The sequence below is a fragment of the Anolis sagrei genome, chromosome X, assembly GCF_037176765.1.
Source record: "Anolis sagrei isolate rAnoSag1 chromosome X, rAnoSag1.mat, whole genome shotgun sequence".
In the NCBI taxonomy this organism is placed as follows: Eukaryota; Metazoa; Chordata; class Lepidosauria; order Squamata; family Dactyloidae; genus Anolis; species Anolis sagrei.
This window is the reverse complement of record NC_090034.1, coordinates 6,600,266-6,622,019: the sequence shown is the minus strand read 5'-3', so window position 1 is coordinate 6,622,019 and position 21,754 is coordinate 6,600,266. Positions and strand designations below refer to the sequence as shown.

At 44.9% G+C, this 21,754-nt stretch overlaps 1 protein-coding gene across 5 annotated transcripts in view; it reads left to right on the top strand.

Moving 5' to 3' along the window:
• Positions 1-21,754, top strand: part of LOC132782172 (protein sidekick-1) — a 986,469-nt gene that overhangs the window by 956,653 nt on the left and 8,062 nt on the right. For 3 of the 5 annotated variants that reach the window (XM_067473286.1, XM_067473288.1, XM_067473285.1), the window contains 2 exons: positions 3,333-3,504; positions 5,663-5,792. In XM_067473286.1, coding sequence (XP_067329387.1) covers positions 3,333-3,504; positions 5,663-5,792 — 302 coding nt within the window. The remainder of the gene's footprint in view (positions 1-3,332; positions 3,505-5,662; positions 5,793-21,754) is intronic. The other 2 variants (XM_067473289.1, XM_067473287.1) reach the window with 1 other exon arrangement.

Here is a 21,754-nt window from a genome sequence, read left to right as displayed (position 1 = left end):
GGAGTTGCATGTGACGTCTGTAGACAGTCCACGTCTCACAGACAGTCCACGTCTCTAGATGCAGGCGAAACATCAGGAGAAATGCCTCTAGAACATGGACATATACCCCGAAAAAAAACCAGAAGAACTTAGTGATTCCAGCCATGAAAGCCTTCGACAATACAATGAGACTTAAACAACATACAGTCACTGAATTCTTGACAGCAGAAGATTTCACCTCAACATCTTTAAACTTACTCGCCCAATGACGCACAATACTCACATCAACACAATCACCATAAACAGCTTGCATTCTCTGATGAATCTCCTTTTTAGTGACACCTTCTGCTGTCAAGAATTCAATGACTGCACGTTGCTTAAGTCACATTGACCAACCGTCTGTGCAGGGTTCCATACTTTGCACTTTAACAACACAACTGTTTAATGCTAAGGCTTCCAGCCAAAATGGAACTGTAGAGGAGAGTCTACTGAACAAGCCAGTATCTGCCTCATACCAGTACTGCCATCTGTTGAGGAGTTACGAAGGTGGAGGCATTACTTTTCATTCAACCCTCATACATCCCTTTGGTGCTGGAAAGTAAAGGTTTCATGCAGCCAAAACATCCCATCCAATAGAAGTTTGTAAAATAAGCACATGAGAGAGAAAAGTCCTACCTTGGTCTACTTCCTGGTCTACTTATTTCCTCAGTTGCGCAAAGTTTCTGTGCAAAACAACATTCGAAAATACTGACCTTGCCATCCAAATTGGTATGATCTCTTTTGCTGCCTTGAGATGTCTGTAAGACTTTCCCATCCCGGCTCCATGTCAGCCAGATCTCACTCTCACTGAATTCAGTCCAAGTTATTTCTCAGTCAACCCAAGACTGAATCAGACTGCAAAACTTTAATCCTAAATACACATACTTGGGAATAAATTCCATTGAAATAAATGGAGCTCTCCTTTCAAGAAAACCTGAATAAGATTTAGGCTATAGACTTGCAAGCACTCTTTGTGTTCTTGGAGCGCACAGGTGAGATGCGCCGCTAAGCTGGGAAATCAGAGCACTTAATCCTATTTGCTTTAAGTTTTGTTGCATGTACCAGGGTTAATGAAGAAAGCCATATATTATTGGAAAGTTGAACTGTACTCCCCCACTCCCCAAAAAAAAATCTAGAAGAGGAGAATGTAATGGCACTGACTTTCCTTATTAAACAATAACATCTTAGATATTGGGTGGCTTTGAGTTTTCCAGGCTGTATGGTGACATTGCAGAAGCATTCTCTCCTGACATTTTGCCACCATCTATGGCAGGCATCCTCAGAGGTTGAGAGGTATGTTGAAAACTAGGCAAGCGAAGTTTATATATCTGTGGAATAATGTCCAGGGTGGGAGAAAGAACTCTTGTCTGCCGGAGGCAAGTGTGAATGTTGCAGTTGGTCACCTTGTTCATGTGTAGGTACAGTTAAGGTAAAGGTAACGGTTTTCCCCTGACGTTAAGTCCAGTCATGTTTGACTCTGGGGTGTGGTGCTCATCTCCATTTCTAAGCTGAAGAGCCGGCATTGTCCGTAGATGCCTCCTAGGTCATGTGGACAGCATGACTGCATGGAGCGCCATTAGAATAATAGAATCATAGAATCAAAGAGTTGGAAGAGACCTCATGGGCCATCCAGTCCAACCCCATTCTGCCAAGAAGCAGGAATATTGCATTCAAAGCACACCTGACAGATGGCCATCCAGCCTCTGTTTAAAAGCTTCCAAAGAAGGAGCCTCCACCACACTCCGGGGCAGAGAGTTCCACTGCTCTCACAGTCAGGAAGTTCTTCTTCGTGTTCAGATGGAATCTCCTCTCTTGTAGTTTGAAGCCATTGTTTTGCGTACTAGTCTCCAGGGAAGCAGAAAACAAGCTTCCTCCCTCCTCCCTGTGGCTTCCTCTCACATATTTATACATGGCTATCATATCTCCTCTCAGCCTTCTCTTCTTCAGGCTAAACATGCCCAGCTCCTTAAGCCGCTTCTCATAGGGCTTGTTCTTCAGACCCTTTATCATTTTAGTCGCTCTCCTCTGGACACATTCCAGCTTGTCAATATCTCTCTTCAATTGTGGTGCCCAGAATTGGACACAATATTCCAGGTGTGGTCTAACCAAAGCGGAATAGAGGGGTAGCATGACTTCCCTGCATCTAGACACCTTCCTAGATTACCTTCCTGCCAAAGCGGTACCTATTGATTTACTCACATTTGCATGTTTTCGAACTGCTAGGTTGGCAGAAGCTGGGGCTGACAGCGGAAGCTCATGCCACTCCCCAGATTCGAACCTGCGACCTTTCTGTCAACAAGCTCAGCAGCTCAACGCTTTAACCCACTGTGCTACTTGGGGCTCCTTAATTACAGTTACCCACATCCAAAAGCAGCAGGAGTGTGGATTGTTGTTTTTTTTTTTAATTGAGCTATTGCTGTTTTAAACCATGCTCCACCTTGCCTGTTAGAGGCAAGTGTAAAGGGTGCCATTGGCCACCTTATTTAGCATTGAATGGCCTTGCAGCTTCAAATCCTGGCTGCTTCCTGTCTGGGGTATCCTTTGTTGGGAAGTGTTAGCTGGCCATGATTGTTTCTTGTCTGGAAGGATGTTTCCAGGCAGGAAACTGTCATGCTTTGAAACTGCAAGGGCATTGGATGTTAAGGTGGCCAATGGCAACATTCACACTTTCCTCCAACAGACAAGAATTCTTTCTGGGTTGTTGTAGGTTTTTTCGGGCTATATGGCCATGGTCTAGAGGCATTCTCTCCTGATGTTTCATCTGCATCTATGGCAAGCATCCTCAGAGGTATAAACCCCATTTTTCTAGTTCCAACAGACCTCACTACCTCTGAGGATGTTTGCCATAGATGCAGGCGAAACATCAGGAGAGAATGCCTCTAGACCATGGCCATATAGCCTGAAAAAAACCTACAACAACCCAGTGATTCCGGCCATGAAAGCCTTCGACAATACAAAGAATTCTTTCTCCCACCCTGGACATTCCACAGATATATAAACCCCAACAGACCTCACAACCTCTGGGAATGCCTGCCATAGACGAGGGCAAAATATCAGGAGAGAATGCTTCCAGGACATGGCCAGACATCCCAGAAAACTCACAGCAACCCAGTGATTCTGGCCACGAAAGCCTTCAACAACACATCCTAGATATTCTCTGTAAAAATGTGTATCAAAATGGCTTCTTTGGTGGGATTACATTAACAAGAGAGTAACCAAATCCCTGTGACAAACACCCTTACTGCTAATAAAGACCTTTGCAACAGGAAAGACGATTATCTGAAAATGGTGGTTCTCTCCCTGTCTTCATGCAGAGCCAAAGCAGGGCCTTTGCCTGCGCTCATTCTGTCGCCGTTTGTCCCCAGGAAAAAGCATTGCCAACGTGGAGGAATCTGTCACTCTGGATAATGGGGGGTTTACGGCCCTGGAGCTCAACAGCCGACACCTCAATGTCAAAAACACTTTCTCCAAGAAGAATGGGACAAGGTAAGGCACGGCTGGTTGGGAACGCTGCCGCCTTCAGCGTTTGGTGGCCGGCCAAATCCAGAGTGATTGCAGAACGGCTGTGGGAGGGGAGGGTGCTCTTGGCACACAAGCCATACATTTGATATGCCTATTCATTCCAGTTCCAAACTCATCCCAGGGTGGGCACTAAGAGCATGTCACAATGCATTTGAGGATTCAGTTTCAAATAAGTGAGAAGCAAATGCCTCCTAAGTCAAGCATAGTCCCACCAGACCCCAAAGTATGTCCTTCCTAGGCATCTAGAACACCTTGGAGAAGTCGCGAGATCACAGAAAATACTACGTACTTGTCTTACCTTGGCACATATAAACTTCAGGTTGTTGCAGCAAAGAAATACTGTGCAAATGTTAAATATGTTAATGCTAAAACTTGCAGAGGAACTCAATCCATTTGAGCAGCAGAAAACTAATCCGTTTGGAGAAGTTTAGTCTCCCCTTTTTAGCATAACATTGGCAGAGTTATTTATTTGTCGTGTCAGGGCAACCAGTCAATTATATTACATTTCCAACAGAACAAAGCAAACAAACAGACAAAATACAAAATTTGTGAGTTTGGTAGTTGATTAATGTCCTTTGAGCAGTCTCTGGCAACTTGGAGTGCTTCTGGTGTTGCTGCAAGAAGGTCCTCCCTTGTGCATGTGGCAGGGCTCATTCGTGAGTTTGGTAGTTGATTACATGTCTTTTGACCAGTATCTGGCCACTTGGAGTGCTTCTGGTGTTGCTGCAAGAAGGTCCTCCATTGTGCATGTGGCAGGGCTCAGGTTGCATTGTAGTAGGTGGTCTGTGGTTTGCTCTTCTCCGCACTCGCATGCCGAGGATTCCACTTTGTAGCCCCATTTCTTAAGATTGGCTCTGCATCTCATGGTGCCAGAACGCAGTCTGTTCAGCGCCTTCCAAGTTGCCCAGTCTTCTGTGTGCCCAGGGGGGGAGTCTCTCATTTGGTATCAACCATTGGTTGAGGTTCTGGGTTTGAGCCTGCCACTTTTGGACTCTCGCTTGCTGAGGTGTTCCAGTGAGTGTCTCTGTAGATCTTAGAAAACTATTTCTAGATTTAAGTCATTGACGTGCTGGCTGATACCCAAACAGGGGATGAGCTGGAGATGTCTCTGCCTTGGTCCTTTCACTATTGGCTGCTACTTCCTGGCGGATGTCAAGTGGTGTGATACCGGCTAAGCAGTGTAGTTTCTCCCGTGATAATGCGGCATGTCTCATGAAGAGCCACATCCACTGTTTTAGTGGATGTGTTCCTCACTGGGCATGCATACTCAGCAGCAGAGTAGCACAGCGCAAGGGCAGATGTCTTCACTGTGTCTGGTTGTGATCCCCAGGTTGTGCCAGTCAGCTTTCGTATGATATTGTTTCTAGCACCCACTTTTTGCTTGAAGTCCAGGCAGTGCTTCTTGTAGGTAAGAGCACGGTCCAGAGTGACTCCCTGGTATTTGGGGTGTGCAGTGGGATTCCTTCCCAGGTCATCCTCAGAGCTCGGGGTGCTTGTCTGTTCTTAAGGTGAAAGGCACATCCATTTGTTCTTAAGGTGAAAGGCAAATCAATCCATTTGAGCAACAGCAAACTGATCCGTTTGGAGAAGTTTAGTCTCCCCCTTTTAGCATAACATTGGCAGAGTAAAAACACACAGGGGGTGGCTGAGGTATAGGGTAGCTTGCTTTTAAAAGATACAGACAGAGTTTAAAAGCTTGCTTAATGATTGATCACAGCACCCCCTTTTGAAACATACAAAGGAATACACATTCAGAAAACAAAAGACTTCACATCAGCAGATCCCCTGTTTAGGCCAGTATCTGTAATTCGTATTCAACTGACATACCAAATGTGTGGCTATTCCTTACTGGCCAACAGTCACACTAAACCCTACCTGGAAGAATGACTATTCTGCTTAGCACAACTTGGTTCATAGCAACGTACTCCACTGAATCTTTGTGAATGCTACATTGATGGAGGTGAGATTCAGATTATCAAAAGTTGAAACTAGATATATAAAACAACCCATAAGCCACAAAATGCCACACATGTTTTTTTCTAGACAGATGGAGAATGATGCCTGTGTTCTCTCTGAGGCAAGGAGAGAAAATAATGCACTGGATGTCTTTTGGTGTCCCTAGATCTCCTCCTCGCCCCAGCCCTGGAGGCTTGAACTATTCAGACGAGGATCTCTGTAACAAGTACAACGGAGCAGTGCTCACCGAGAGCGTCGCCCTCAACGAGAAACCTCTGGATGCTTCAGAATCAGAAGTGAGTTCAAAACTCTTTGGTTGAGAGAACCATGCTGGAATGGAACAGCAGGTGGTTGGCTGTGGTTGCTAATTTATATGCAAGTTGCATCAATAAGAAAAGAGAAAGGGGTCTAACTAGACAGTAGGGTGTGATGCCAGTGTGGGCTGATCTGATCTCTTTTTTGGATGGAGTTACAAGCTGGGTGGATGCGGGGAATGCCGTGGATGTAGCGCACCTGGATTTCAGGAAGGCCTTCTTTGACAAGGTCCCCCATGACCTTCTGGCAAGGAAACTAGTCCAATGTGGGCTAGGCAAAAGTACGGTGAGGTGGATCAGTAATTGGTTAAATAGATGAACCCAGAGGGTGATTCTCACCAATGCTTCCTCTTCATCCTGGAAAGAAGTGATGAGCGGAGTGCCGCAGGGTTGCATCCTGGGCCCGATCCTGTTCAACATCTTTATTGATGACTTAAATGAAGGGCTAGAAGGCAGGATCATCAAGTGTGCAGACGACACCAAATGGGAGGGATAGCCAGTACTCCAGAGGACAGGAGCAGGATTCAAAACGACCTTGACAGACTAGAGAGATGGGCCAAAACTAACAAAATGAAGTTCAACAGGGACAAATGCAAGATACTCCACTTTGGCAGGAAAAACGAAATGCAAAGATACAGAATACAGAATGCCTGGCTCGAGAGCAGTACGTGTGAAAAGGATCTTGGAATCCTTGTGGACAACAAGTTAAACATCAGCCAACAATGTGTTTTGGCGGCAAAAAAAGCCAATGGGATTTTGGCCTGCATCAATAGGAGCCTAGTGTCTAGATCCAGGGAAGTCATACTATCCCTATATTCTGCTTTGGTTAGACCACACCTGGAATATTGTGTCTAATTCTGGGCACCACAATTCAAGAGAGATATTGACAAGCTGGAATGTGTCCAGAGGAGGGTGACTAAAATGATCAAGGGTCTGGAGAACAAGCCCTATGAGGAGCAGCTTAAGGAGCTGCTCATGTTTAGCCTGAAGATGAGAAGGCTGAGAGAAGAGAAGACTGAGCCATGTATAAATATGTGAGAGGAAGCCACAGGGAGGAGGGAGCAAGCTTGTTTTCTGCTTCCTTGGAGACTAGGACGTGGAACAATGGCTTCAAACTACAAGAGAGGAGATATCTGAACATGAGGAAGAACGTCCTGACTGTGAGAGCCGTTCAGCAGTGGAACTCTCTGGCCCAGAGTGTGGTGGAGGCTCCTTCTTTGGAAGCTTTTAAACAGAGGCTGGATGGCCATCTGTCAGGGGTGATTTGAATGCAATATTCCTTCTTCTTGGCAGAATGGGGTTAGACTGGATGGCCTATGAGGTCTCTTCCAACTCTTTGATTCTATGTTTCTAAGCAAGAGAAGAAGAGGTGGCTGGCGAGATGGAGACAGCTGTATTTTGCTTCCATCTGTCTACCTGGACATTAAGTAAATCCTGATGGTTATTCACAGCAGTAGTTGTCCAGGTCTGCTCTCCCACTACCCCATGGCCTTGTTTCTGTGGGTCATCTCTGGACACAGTGGAGCTGGATTCCAGTTCTGTCCTTGAGAGAGGAGAGATGGGTTTAAAGAAAGGGCTTGAGAAAGCTGCCTTCCTGAGATCCTTTCCCCTTCGGTCTGTAGAGGAGACCTGGGTTTAAAGAAAAAGCTGAAGATACCACTCTTCCTATGAAGGACATGGTCAAACTGCCGTGAGTCACCTTCAGGCAGAGAAATGCAGTATGTAAATATCTATATAAATAAAAATGTAATGTTCGTTTGTGGTATTAACAGAACTCAAAAACCAGTTAGCCAATTCACACCAAATTTGAACAGCATACACCTAACAACCCAATGTATGTCCTTCACTCAAAAAAATTGATTTTGCCATTTGGGAGTTGCCGTTGTTGGGATTTATAGTTCACCTCCAATCAAACAGCATTCTGAACTCCACCAAATCATGGAATTGAACCAAACATGGCACACAAGACTCCCCTGACCAACAAAAAATATTAGAAGGTAGGTTCTTGTAGGTTTTTTCGGGCTATAGGGCCATGTTCTAGAGGCATTTATCCTGACGTTTCGCCTGCATCTATGGCAAGCATCCTCAGAGGCAGTGAGGTCTGTTGGAAATAGGAAAATGGGTTTATATATCTGTGGAATGGCTGGGGTGGGGCAAAGAGCTCTCTGCTGAAGCTAGGTGTGAATGTTTCAGCTGATCACCTTCATTAGCATTTGAAGGCCTGACTGAGCCTGGGAAAATGTTCTGTTGAGAGGTGTTAAGATGTGCCTGGTTGTTTCCTCTCTACTGTTTTGTTGTTGTGATTTTAGAGTTTTTTTAATACTGGTAGCCAGATTTTGTTCATTTTCATGGTCTCCTCCTTTCTGTTGAAATTGTCCACATGCTTGTGGATTTCAATGGCTTCTCTGTGATCTATTTCCAATAGACCTCACTACCTCTGAGGAAGCTTGCCATAGATGCAGGTGAAATGTCAGGAGAAATGCCTCTAGAACATGGCCCTATAGCCCGAAAAAACCTACAAGAACCTTGTGATTCCAGCCATGAAAGCCTTCGACAATACAATATTAGAAGGGTTTGGTGGGCATTGACGTTGGGTTTGGGAGTTGTAGTTCACCTACATCCAGAGAGCACTGTGGACTCAAACAATGAAGGATCCAGACCAAACTTGGCACGAATATTCCATATGCCCAAATATGAACAGCAATGGCATTCAGAGGAAATAGACCTTGACATTTGGGAGTTGTAGTTACTGCGATTTATAGTTCACCTACAATCAAAGAGCATTCTGAACCTCACCAACAACAGACTTGGGGCAAACTTCCCACACAAAACCCCCATGGCCACCCATTCCAACTCCATTCAACGGGGCAAGAAAACGTAATTAAAGCCCTCCTGACAAAGAGCCATCCAGCCATAGATATAGATATATATGATTCACACACAGAGAGATATAGTATCATAGATTTGAAAGGGACCCCTAAAGATGGGCAATTATATGTTGCATGTTCCAAAGTAGGCAAACCAGAAAATCCTGACATCAAATTGGGAGGGAGAGCCAAGACTCCAGAGGACAGGAGCAGAATTCAAAACTATCTTGACAGATTAGAGAGATGGGCCAAAACTAACAAAATGAAGTTCAAGAGGGACAAATGCAAGATACTCCACTTTGGCAGGAAAAACGAAATGCAAAGATACAGAATGGGTGACGCCTGGCTCGAGAGCAGTATGTGTGAAAAAGATCTTGGAGTCCTCGTGGACAGCAACTTAAACATGAACCAACAATGTGATGTGGCGGCAGAAAAAGCCAATGGGATTTTGGCCTGCATCAAGAGGAGCATAGTGTCTAGATCTAAGGAAGTAATGCTACCCCTCTATTCTGCTTTGGTTAGACCACACCTGAATATTGTGTCCAATTCTGGGCACCACAATTCAAGAGAGATATTGACAACCTGGAATGTGTCCAGAGGAGGGCGACTAAAATGATCAAGGGTCTGGAGAACAAGCCCTATGAGGAGCGGCTTAAGGAGCTGGGCATGTTTAGCCTGAAGAAGAGAAGGCTGAGAGGAGATATGATAGCCATGTATAAATATGTGAGAGGAAGCCAGGGAGGAGGGAGCAAGCTTGTTTTCTGCTTCCTTGGAGACTAGGACGCGGAACAATGGCTTCAAACTACAAGAGAGGAGATTCCATCTGAACACGAGGAAGAACTTCCTGACTGTGAGAGCTGTTCAGCAGTGGAACTCACTGCCCCGGAGTGTGGTGGAGGCTCCTTCTTTAGAAGCTTTTAAACAGAGGCTGGATGGCCATCTGTCGGGTGATTTGAATGCAATATTCCTGCTTCTTGGCAGAATGGGGTTGGACTGGATGGCCCATGAGGTCTCTTCCAACTTTTTGATTCTATGATTCTATGAAAATTCATAACCGGAGAAAAATTACAGTTATGAAGAAGCAACAAAAATAATTTTATGGTTGGGGGTCACCACAACATGAGGAACTGTTTTAAGGGGTTGTGGCATTAGCAAGGTTGAGAACCACTGCTCTACTAGTACTTGTAAGCCAAATCATGTAACAAATGAGTGAGCATCAGATACCCTTCCTGATAATACTGTACTCCAATACAACTGTGGACCAAAAACAGCTGTTTGGCTACCCACCCGTTTTCGAGAAGCGCACAAAAATAGATCTGGGGTCTCCCAAAATTCAACCAGACGAACGGACCAAGGTTCAGCCAAAATGCTCAAGCCTACCAGTTTCTTCGCAACTCTTAACTCCAGCTCTACTTTCCTTCTGCACAGAAAAGAAAGAAAAAAAGCTACTTCCAACAGATTGCACAGACACGGCTTGGAACTAGGGATTAAGAACATGGTTTACCAGTCATTTCATTTTTAAACAGGCATTTTCCCTGGGGTCGTTCAAAGCTAGAGGCCCTTGTGGAGCCATGTAAATGGTCCACTCCTGGGGTTTTTCCTCTCGGATTGTTTCTGATACCTCCCTCCCCTTTCCATCCCATTAGAGCCTTGCATTAATACAGCAAATTACACAAGGTCTTTCTTGTTGCCAAGCGAGGCAGCTTCACCGCCGTCTCCTTCCCACTCTTGACTTCAATCCACTTTCCTGTGCAATACCGTATTATCTTGAAAGCCTCAGGTTGTCAAGCCTGGGCGACCCCCTTCCCTCCAGACACAATGCCCATGTTTATCTCGGAATCTGAAATGCCACGGTGTGAAAAGCAAATATAATCAATCAAAGGGAATGTCAGAGACATGTTGATTAGGTACCGCCCGCCTAGATCTCCCCTGTTATAACATTTTTGGCCTGTAGCTCTCGGAAAGAAAGCTTTGACAGTTCAGGACAGCAGCCGTTCCCCGTGACTCTGTCTCAATGGAGATTTCATCAGAAAGGAACAACAGGACACAGGACGGCTCGGATTTAATACAAGCGCCGCGGTTTTCCTAATTATTCTCTTAATATCACAAAAGGCAGTAGAGCTGCACTTGTTTATTAACCATCATCCTTCACTCCTGGACTTAACTGGATTTATTTTAAGCACAGCCTCAGCCCCAATTTTGATATAGCTCCTCAAGCATTGCACATCATGGAGAGTATATTTATATGCCCTCCAACTGTCCTGAATTGGGAGAGACCGTTTTGATTAATCCTTTTGTCATCCCACTTTTTTCAGCTGTTTTCAGGTGTACTATTTATTTATGTATCACTAGCCACCCCCTGCCACACGTTGCTGTGGCCCACATGGGGGTTCTGTGTGGGAGGTTTGGCCCAATTCTATCGTTGGTGGATTTCAGAATGCTCTGTGATTGTCGGTGAACCATAAATCCCAGCAACTACAACTCCCAAATGTCAATATTCTATTTTCCCCAAACTCCACCAGTGTCCACATTTGGGCTTATTGAGTCTTCGTGTAGAGTTTGGTCAAGATCCATCATTGTTTGAGTCCACAGTGATCTATGGATGTAGGTGAACTACAACTCCAAAACCAAAGGACACTGCCCATCAAACCCTTCCAGTATGGGAGAACTGTGTGCCCAGTTTGGTTCAATTCCATCTTTGGTGGGGTTCAGAATGCTCTGTGATTGTCGGTGAACTATAAATCCCAGCAACTACAACTCCCAAATGTCAATATTCTATTTTCCCCAAACTCCACCAGTGTCCACATTTGGGCATATTGAGTCTTCGCGTAGAGTTTGGTCGAGATCCATCATTGTTTGAGTCCACAGTGATCTATGGGTGTAGGTGAACAACAACTCGAAAACCAAAGGACACTGCCCATCAAACCCTTCCAGTATGGGAGAACTGTGTGCCAGGTTTGGCTCAATTCTATCGTTGGTGGGTTTCAGAATGCTCTTTGATTGTAGGTGAACTATAAATCCCAGCAACTACAACTCCCAAATGTCAAGATCTATATTCCCCAAACTCCACCAGTATTAACATATGGGCATATTGAGTATTTGTACCAAGTTTGGTCCAGATCCATCATTGTTTGAGTGCACAGTGCCCTCTAGATGTAGGTGAACTACAACTCCAAAACTCAAGGTCAATGCCCAGCAAACTCTTCCCATATTTTCTGTTGGTCATGGGAGTTCTGTGTGCCAAATTTGGTTCAATTCCATTGTTGGTGGATTTCAGAATGCTCTTTGATTGGAGGTGAACTATAAATCCCAGCAACTACAACTCCCAAATGACAAAATCAATCCTCTCCACAACCCCACCAGTATTCAAATTTGGTTGTATTATTGGATATTTGTGCCCAGTTTGGTCCCGCGAATGCAAATATATCCTGCATATCAGATGTTTACATTATGATTCATAATAGGAGCACAATTACAGTTATGAAGTAGCAACAAAAATAATGTTATGGTTGGGGGTCATCACAACATGAGGAACTGTATTAAGGGGTCGTGGCATTAGGAAGGTTGAGAAACACTGATGTAGAGTTTGGTCGAGATCCATCATTGTTTGAGTCCACAGAGATCTATGGATGTAGGTCAACTACAACTCCAAAACCAAAGGACACTGCCCATCAAACCCTTCCAGTATGGGAGAACTGTGTGCCAAGTTTGGTTCAATTCCATCTTTGGTGGGGTTCAGAATGCTCTTTGATTGTAGGTGAACTATAAATCCCAGCAACTACAACTCCCAAATGACAAAATCAATTTTTTTTTTTTTGCGTGAAGGACATACATTGGGTTGTTAGGTGTCTTGTGTCCAAATTTGGCGTCAATTCCCCCAGTGGTTTTTGAGTTCTGTTGATCCCACAAACTAACATTACATTTTTATTTATATAAAGATGTCAGAAGTGATTTGGGTACAGTTATAATATATTTAAAAGGTAGAAACTTGGCATGATCCTAAATGTCCTTTGACCAGAAGCTGGCCACTTGGAGTGCCTCTGGTGTCACTGTGAGAAGGTCCTCCATTGTGCATGTGCCAGGGCTCAGGTTGCATTGTAGTAGGTGGTCTGTGGTTTGCTCTTCTCCACATTCGCATGTCGCGGACTCCACTTTGTGGCCCCATTTCTTAAGATTGGCTCTGCATCTCATGGTGCCAGAGCACAGTCTGTTCAGTGCCTTCTAGGTTGTCCACTCTTCTGTGTGTCCAGGAGGGAGTTTCTCATCTGGTATCAGCCACTTATTGAGGTTCTGGGTTTTAGCCTGCCACCTTTGGACTCTTGCTTGCTGAGGTGTTCCTGCAAATATCTCTGTAGATAGCAAGCTGTTTCTTGTTTTCAGCCATTGGCATGCTGGCTGATATCCAAACAAATGATGGTCCGGAGATGTCAATGCCTTGGTTCTTTCATTACAGGCTGCAACTTCCCAACGGATATCAGGTGCTAACCAGTATAATTTCTCCAGGAGTGTTGGGCGTAGACATCCTGTGATAATGTGGCATGTCTCATTAAGAGCCACGTCCAGTGTTTTAATGTGGCGAGATGTATTCCACACTGGGCATGCATATTTAGCAGCAGAGTGGCAAAACGCAAGGGCAGATAATAGAATCATAGAATCAAAGAGTTGGAAGAGACCTCATGGGCCATCCAGTCCAACCCCCTGCCAAGAAGCAGGAATATTGCATTCAAATCACCCCTGACAAATGGCCATCCAGCCTCTGTTTAAAAGCTTCCAATGAAGGAGCCTCCACCACACTCTGGGGCAGAGAGTTCCACTGCTGAACGGCTCTCACAGTCAGGAAGTTCTTCCTCATGTTCAGGTGGATTCTCCTCTCTTGTAGTTTGAAGCCATTGTTCCGCATCCTAGTCTCCAAGGAAGCAGAAAACAAGCTTGCTCCCTCCTCCCTGTGGCTTCCTCTCACATATTTATACATGGCTATCATATCTCCTCTCAGCCTTCTCTTCTTCAGGCTAAACATGCCCAGTTCCCTAAGCCGCTCCTCATAGGGCTTGTTCTCCAGACCCTTGATCATTTTAGTCGCCCTCCTCTGGACACATTCCAGCTTGTCAATATCTCTCTTGAATTGTGGTGCCCAGAATTGGACACAATATTCCAGGTGTGGTCTAACCAAAGCAGAATAGAGGGGTAGCATTACTTCCTTAGATCTAGACACTATGCTCCTATTGATGCAGGCCAAAATCCCACTGGCTTTTTTTGCCGCCACATCACATTGTTGGCTCATGTTTATCTTGTTGTCCACGAGGACTCCAAGATCTTTTTCACACGTACTGCTCTCGAGCCAGGCGTCACCCATTCTGTATATGTCTTCACTGTATCTGGTTGTGATCCCCAGGTTGTGCCAGTCAGGTTTCGTACGATATTATTACTAGCACTCGCTTTTTCCTTGATATTCAAGTAGTGCTTCTTATAAGTCAGAGCATGGTCTAGAGTGACTCCCAGGTATTCAGGTGTGCTGCAGTGCTCCAGTGGGATTCCTTTCCAAGTCATCCTCAGAGCTTGAGATGCTTGTCTATACTTAAGGTGAAAAGCACATATCTGCATTTTAGATGGATCAGGAATTGGCTAGTTTTTCCTGTAAGAGCACCTAAAGCTTCGGAGAGCTCCTGTTCAACCTTTTTAAAGCTCCCTGCTTGAGCGCTGATGGCACGATCGACAGCATAAATGAAACTCTCTGAAGCACTTGAAATTCAAGTGTCCTGGTTTTTCTCTCCTATTCCCATTTCCCCCTTCATCCTCAGCTTCTTTCAGTTGCTGAAAACTGAGTTCAAAAGAAGTTTAACGCAATTAATGGGGAGGGGGAAGGATCTTGCCTTTCACAACAGACTTAGCGAAAAGCAAATTGCCACCGTCTCATAGCTTGTGCATTCTTCTACATTACTATCTTTTGTGTTGATCGCACTCTGATGTTGTTTGGCAACACATGTCCTGATAGTTAGATGTGAAATGTTGGAATGTATGATATTCTTTAAGTCTCATCAGGTGTTGAGCTGTCTTCTACAGTCCAAAGTGATCAGGGAGAGCTTGATAGGGGTTTACTCACACCTTTTCTTCTCCCTCTATGCGTAAGGAAGAGAGAACACCCCTACCCTGCTCAACTAAATCATGAGCTTTCCCTTGCTATCTCTCACTCTGGAAATCTCCCACAACAGTTAGAAAGCAAATGAACAGGGATAATCCACCACTGTAAGCAAGCTGTTCAGCCCTCTCCAGCTTTCTTCGCTTTAGAGAGCACCCAGCATTGTGCATAGATTAAGCCAAGCTGCTTTTTGCATGAGAGATGTATGAAGCACTCAGGAAGGCTCTGGGGTTCAGAGGAATAGTCTCTTTCCTCAGAGTGACACAACTCATATATTAAGGTCTTCCACTATTCAAAAACAACAAGAGGAATGATTGCCTATATCCCACAAGTGGTACATTCTGAGATCTAAGGGAGTAGTGGCTGAGTATTATGAAAAGGCATATAGGTTTAGTGTTAACCTAGCCAGCTTAGGATAGAAGAGTTGAGAAGAAAGGTCCATCTCAATGGCATGATCATCAAGTTTGCAGATGACACCAAATTGGGAGGGAGAGTCAATACTCCAGAAGACAGGAGCAGAATTCAAAATGATCTTAACAGATTAGAGAGATGATGGGCCAAAACTAACAAAATGAAGTTCAACAGGGACAAATGCAAGATACTCCACTTAGGCAGAAAAAAATGAAATGCAAAGACACAGAAAGGGAGATTTGTGGCATGAGAGCAGTATGTGTGAAAAAGAACTTGGAGTCCTCATGGGGAAGAAGGTAAACATGAGCCAACAATGTGATGGCAAAAAAGTCAACAGGATTTTGGCCTGGATCAATAGGAGTCTACTGTCTAGATCCAGGGAAGTCATGCTCCCCATGCTCTATTCTGCCTTGGATAGACCACAACTGGAATATTGTGTCCAATTCTGGGCACCACAATTGAAGAGAGATGTTGACAAGCTGGAATGTGTCCTGAGGAGGGGGACTCAAAGGATAAAGGGTCTGGAGAACAAGCCCCATGAGGAGCAGTTTAAAGAACTGGGCATGTTTAGCCTGAATAAGAAAAGGTTGAGAGGAGACATGATAGTCATGCATAAATATGTGAGAGGAAGTCCTAGGGAGAAGGGAGCAAGCTTGTTTTCTGCTTCCTTGGAGACCAGGACGCAATGGAACAATGGCTTCAAACTACAAGAAAGGAGATTCCACCTGAACATGAGGAAGAACTTCCTGACTGTGAGAGCCGTTCAGCAGTGGAACTCTCTGCCCCGGAGTGTGGTGGAGGTTCCTCCTTTGGAGGCTTTGAAACAGAGGCTGGATGGCCATCTGTCAGGGGTGATTTGAATGCAATATTCCTGCTTCTTGGCAGAATGGGGTTGGACTTGATGGCCCATGAGTGTGGTGGAGGCTCCTTCTTTGGAGGCTTTTGAACAGAGGCTGGATGGCCATCTGTTGAGGGTGCTTTGAAAGTCATTGTCCTGCTTCTTTCTTAAATAAATCTTTAAGAAGAGCCTGAAGTTATGCACCATAAGCCTAGGACATTGTCCATGCAGGGAGTGACAAAGCATGGTGCATTCAGACCTAGCAAGGGAGTACTGTGTTGAATGCTGAGAGATTGGAGCCAGCATCCCACTCACTGACATACACCTGACTTGCAATCCTGTAATCGTTCCAGTTTATGATTGTGGTTGTTGCACAGCAACACCAACCAAGTAAGTAATGCCATCTCCAGTAATGTCACCTCCTCCCGATTGTGCAGAGACAGGCCAAGGCAATGGGATTGTAAGAGCACTCCATAGGGATCTCAGTAGTTGCCTATCCCTGCATGTCCATCAGCTGGGACAGGACAGGACCCATTATCCCTTACCTCCCACTCTTCAGGTCTGGCTTTGGGAAGGATGTCTTTTTGGGAGGCCTCAAGGGTAGACTTTTGCAGAGGGCAAACTTTTCACAGCAATGTCACCCAATGCAGAATCTCTGCCACCATTCGTAATAGAAAATGACCCCCAAATCCTTTTGTATACAAAGGAAATGTTAGACATATGGTGAGAAACCCCTTTGGGAGGAGCACAAATTGCCGTGACCCTTCCTACCCTTCAGTGTTTGTCTTAAGGATCACTCCCAGCTCTTCCTCCAGTTTTCCAGCATCTGCTCAAGCATAATTCGTTAGAGGATTAAAAACAGAAGAAATGAAAGCCAAAGGGCCTCAGAAATGTCACCGAAAGGGGGGATAAATCAGCATCCTACCAGGAGTTTGCCCCTTTCGGCATCTTTTAATGAAAGCTGCATGCAGGAGAGGAGCTGCAGCTATTTATTTTATTTCCACATGCTTCCTTACCCTGCTGAGATTTGTGATTGCAGGGTCAGTACGAGGGAGAAGATAATGGCTGGGCATCGGAGGGAGAGGGAACGGTCTGTGGTGCTCTGCATCGCCTCTCTTGAAATTTTGACTGATACCTACCTTGACTAATAGGGAAGAAAAAGCAGCAGACCCCAAGATATTACAAGCTTGACTCTTTGGCACAAAGAATCCAGAATGAGGCCGGAGCAGGAGGAAGATAACCATGTCTGTATTATCGAAGGCTTTCATGGCTGGAATCAATAGGTTCTTGTGAGTTTTTTCGGGCTATGTGGCCATGTTCTAGAGGCGTTTTTCCTAATGTTTCGCCTGCATCTATGGCAAGCATCCTCAGAGGTAGTGAGGTCTGTTGGAAATAGGAAAATGGGTTTATATATCTGTGGAATGACCAGGGTGGGGCAGAGCTCTTCTCTGCTGAAGCTAGGTGTGAATGTTTCAGCTGACCACCTTCATTAGCATTTGAAGGCCTGGCTGAGCTTGGGAAAATGTTTTGTTGAGAGGTGTTAAGCTGTGTTGTTTCCTCTCTCATGTTTTGCTGTTGTAATTTTAGAGTTTTTTAATACTGGTAGCCAGATTTTGTTCATTTTCATGGTCTCCTCCTATCTGTTGAAATTGTCCACATGCTTGTGGATTTCAATGGCTTCTCTGTGTAGTCTGACATGGTGGTTGTTGGAATGGTCCAGCATTTCTGTGTTCTCAAATAATATGCTGTGTCCAGGTTGGTTCATCAGGTGCTATGGCTGACTTCTCTGGTTGAAGTAGTCTGCAGTGCCTTTCATGTTCCTTGATGCGTGTTTGGGCAATGCTGCGTTTGGTGGTCCCTATGTAGACTTGTCCACAGCTGCAGGAGTCTACCGTGTACCATGCAGCTGTGGACAAGTCTACATAGGGACCACCAAACGCAGCATTGCCCAGACACGCATCAAGGAACACGAAAGGCACTGCAGACTACTCCAACCAGAGAAGTCAGCCATAGCGGAGCACCTGATGAACCAGCCTGGACACAGCATATTATTTGAGAACACAGAAATGCTGGACCACACCAACAACCACCATGTCAGACTACCCAGAGAAGCCATTGAAATCCACAAGCGTGTGGACAATTTCAACAGAAAGGAGGAAACCATGAAAATGAACAAAATATGGCTACCAGTATTAAAAAACTCTAAAATCACAACAGCAAAACAGCAGAGAGGAAACAACCAGGCACAGCTTAACACCTCTCAACAAAACATTTTCCCAGGCTCAGCCAGGCCTTCAAATGCTAATGAAGGTGGTCAGCTGAAACATTCACACCTAGCTTCAGCAGAAAAGAGCTCTGTGCCCCACCCTGGTCATTCCACAGATATATAAACCCATTTTCCTATTTCCAACAGACCTTACTACTCTTGAGGATGCTTGCCATAGATGCAGGCGAAACGTCAGGAAAAATGCCTCTAGAACATGGCCACATAGCCCGAAAAAACCCACAAGAACCTAATAACCATGTCTGTTCCTTTTCTGCACAGGCTCACTCTTCCTCTCCGTTAGCATCTTTCTGCCTCTTGTTAATTACCTCGGGCATCTCGGCGCCGTCTGATGCCCTCTGACCAACCTGCGAGGGAGGCGGCCTTCCTTCTTGTGCCATCTCCAGCCGCTCCTTGTGATGTACACATTATCTTGAGATTGCACTGGCTGCTGCAGCTCGGCTCTTCTCTCTGTGACAACCTGGAATTAAACCTGCCATTAGCAGCGCGTGCTGGGCATAAATATGAATTTCACTCTGCCACGTTTTGTTATTCATGTCAGGAGTTCCACATGCTGGTTCCCGATAGAGCATAATGACCATCTTCTGCCCGAGGCGACTCCGGCATGCCGACACAGTCTAGGCAGAGGTCACTCGAGTCTATCCATTCTCTGCATACACTCTTTCCGTGCCCTTCAGTAGCTCCCTCTGCTAGGAATGGAGCCCTTCGGCATCAACGTGGACCTGTTTTTGTGACAAAGTGGAGCGAGGCCCTTATTTTCCTTCACCGCTTTGATATTTGGTCCTTTCACACTTGCTTGTTTCGATTGCTTGGCTCAGACTTGGAAATCGTAATGGACACGCAGCAGAGGTAGCGAGCGGTCAAGGCTGCAGTCTCTTTTGATCATTCTGCAAAAGCAGGAGCATGCTACTATAGTCTTTAAAAATGACTATTTTGTCTGCTTTTGTGCTGTTTTGCAGAGAGAGAGGGTATTTTTTCCACTTCAGTTTCTATTATCATACGGCTTCAAGGGAGCTGAGCTTTTGTTCAACCACAGATTTCAGCTGCTCCCTCTTCACAAGGCAAAGAGGTTGATCAGGATGCAGGCAACTAGCCATCTAACTTCAGGTGGGCTTAGTAAGATGCATCTCCTTTGATAGAACTTCCCATGTACTGCGTGCCTTCAAGTGCCACAACAGTCAAGGCCAGAATTGTCTTGATGCATCTTTAAGATGCTTTAAGATGTTGTAGCTGTGCTCAAGATGGGCTGCTGATCTGTTCTTTCACACCCCATTGACTTGTGTTGTGGCCGGAACAGCCCAGCTTCCTAGCATGGTTTAACAGCATTACAACAAATTGTATTTTCAAATTTGACACATACGCACTGTCTCACTGTTCCACGCACCCAGGAATTGGCCACTGAATTAACTGCAGGAGTCTTCTGCCTAGGCTACCCGGTAGTATTGCAATGTTTGGGTGCAATCTTAAAGCCCTAAATAAAATAAATATGCAAAATAGATGCAGCTGGCCCTCTTAAATGAAGAACTAAAAATCCCACACTGTTATTCAATGCTAGCGTGGCTCTAGTTCTCCTGTCGTTCTGAACACAAATAACAAGTATTTCCCCATCAACTAGGCAAACCTAGAAATCGTAACAGTTAGATGAACTGGGTTGTTGTGGGTTTTTTCGGGCTGTATGGCCATGGTCTAGAGGCATTCTCTCCTGACATTTCACCTGCATCTGTGGCAAGCATCCTCAGAGGTAGTGAGGTCTGTTGGAACTAAGAAAAAGGGTTTATATATCTGTGGAATAACCAGGGTGAGACAAAGGACTCTTGTCTGCTGGAGCTAGGTGTGAATGTTTCAACAGACCACCTTGATTAGCATACAATGGGCTGACTGTGCCTGGAGCAAACTTTTGTTGAGAGGTAATTAGATGTCCCTGCTTGCTTCCTCTCTGTTGTTGTTGAGAACGCAGAAATGCTGCACCACTCTCACAACTACCATGTCAGGCTACACAGAGAAGCCATTGAAATACACAAGTATGTGGACAATTTCAACAGAAAGGAGGAAACCATGAAAATGAACAAAATCTGGCTACCAGTATTAAAAAAAACTCTAAAGCTGCAACAGCACAACAACAGAAATGTGTAGAAATGCTGGTTTTATTGTGTGTGATGAAGTCCTTACAGGAAAGAAGTTTTCTAATGTTTAGGTGGGATTTATTAGGATACGAACCCCTGGCTCATGTTCTAGTAGCAGAGAACAAGTTGGCTCCATCTAATTCATACAAAAATCTGCAGACATAGATAGTGCTAAGCATTCTGTTCCTGACATTTATTGTGTGTGATGAAGTCCTTACAAGAAAGAAGTTCTTCCTAATATTTAGGGGGGATTTGTTTTCTTCTAATACAAACCCACTGGCTCATGTTCTAGTAGCAGAGGACAAGTTGGCCCCATCTAATTCAGACAAAAATTTGCAGACAAAGAAAGTGCTAAGCATTCTGCTCCTGACACCTATTGCATGTGATGAAGTCCTTACAGGAAAGAAGTTTTCTAATGTTTAGGTGGGATTTGTTTTCTTCTAATATAAACCCACTGGCTTCTGTTCTAGTAGCAGAAAACAAGTTGGCCCTACCTAATTCACACAAAAATCTGCAGACGAAGAAAGTATTAAGCATTCTGCTCCTGACATTTATTTCATGTGATGAAGTCCTTACAGGAAAGAAGTTCTTCCTAATGTTTAGGTGGGATTTGTTGGGATATGAACCCACTGGCTCATGTTCTAGTAGCAGATAACAAGTTGGCCCCATCTAATTCATACAAAAAATCTGCAGACAAAGGAAGTGCTAAGCATCCTGACATTTATTGCGTGTGATGAAGTCCTTACAGGAAATAAGTTCTTCCTAATGTTTAGGTGAGATTTGTTGGGATACAAACCCACTGGCTCATGTTCTAGTAGCAGAGGACAAGTTGGCCCCATCTAATTCAGACAAAAAATTGCAGACATACTAAGTGCTATGCATTCTGCTTCTGACATTTATTGCGTGTGATGAAGTCCCTACTGGAAAGAAGTTCTTCTAATATTTAGGTGGGATTTTTGTTGTTCATTTGTTCAGTCATCTCCGACTCTTCGTGATCTCATGGACCAGCCCACGCCAGAGCTCCCTGTCAACCGTCACCACCCCCAGCTCCTTCAAGGTCGGTCCAGTCACTTCAAGGATGCCATCCATCCATCTTGTCCTTGGTCGGCCCCTCTTCCTTTTGCCTTCCACTTTCCCCAGCATCATTGTCTTCTCTAGGCTTTGCTGTCTCCTCATGATGTGGCCAAAGGACTTCAGCTTTGTCTCTAGTCTCCTTCCCTCCAATGAGCAGCCGGGCTTTATTTCCTGGAGGATGGACTGGTTGGATCTTCTCGCAGTCCAAGGC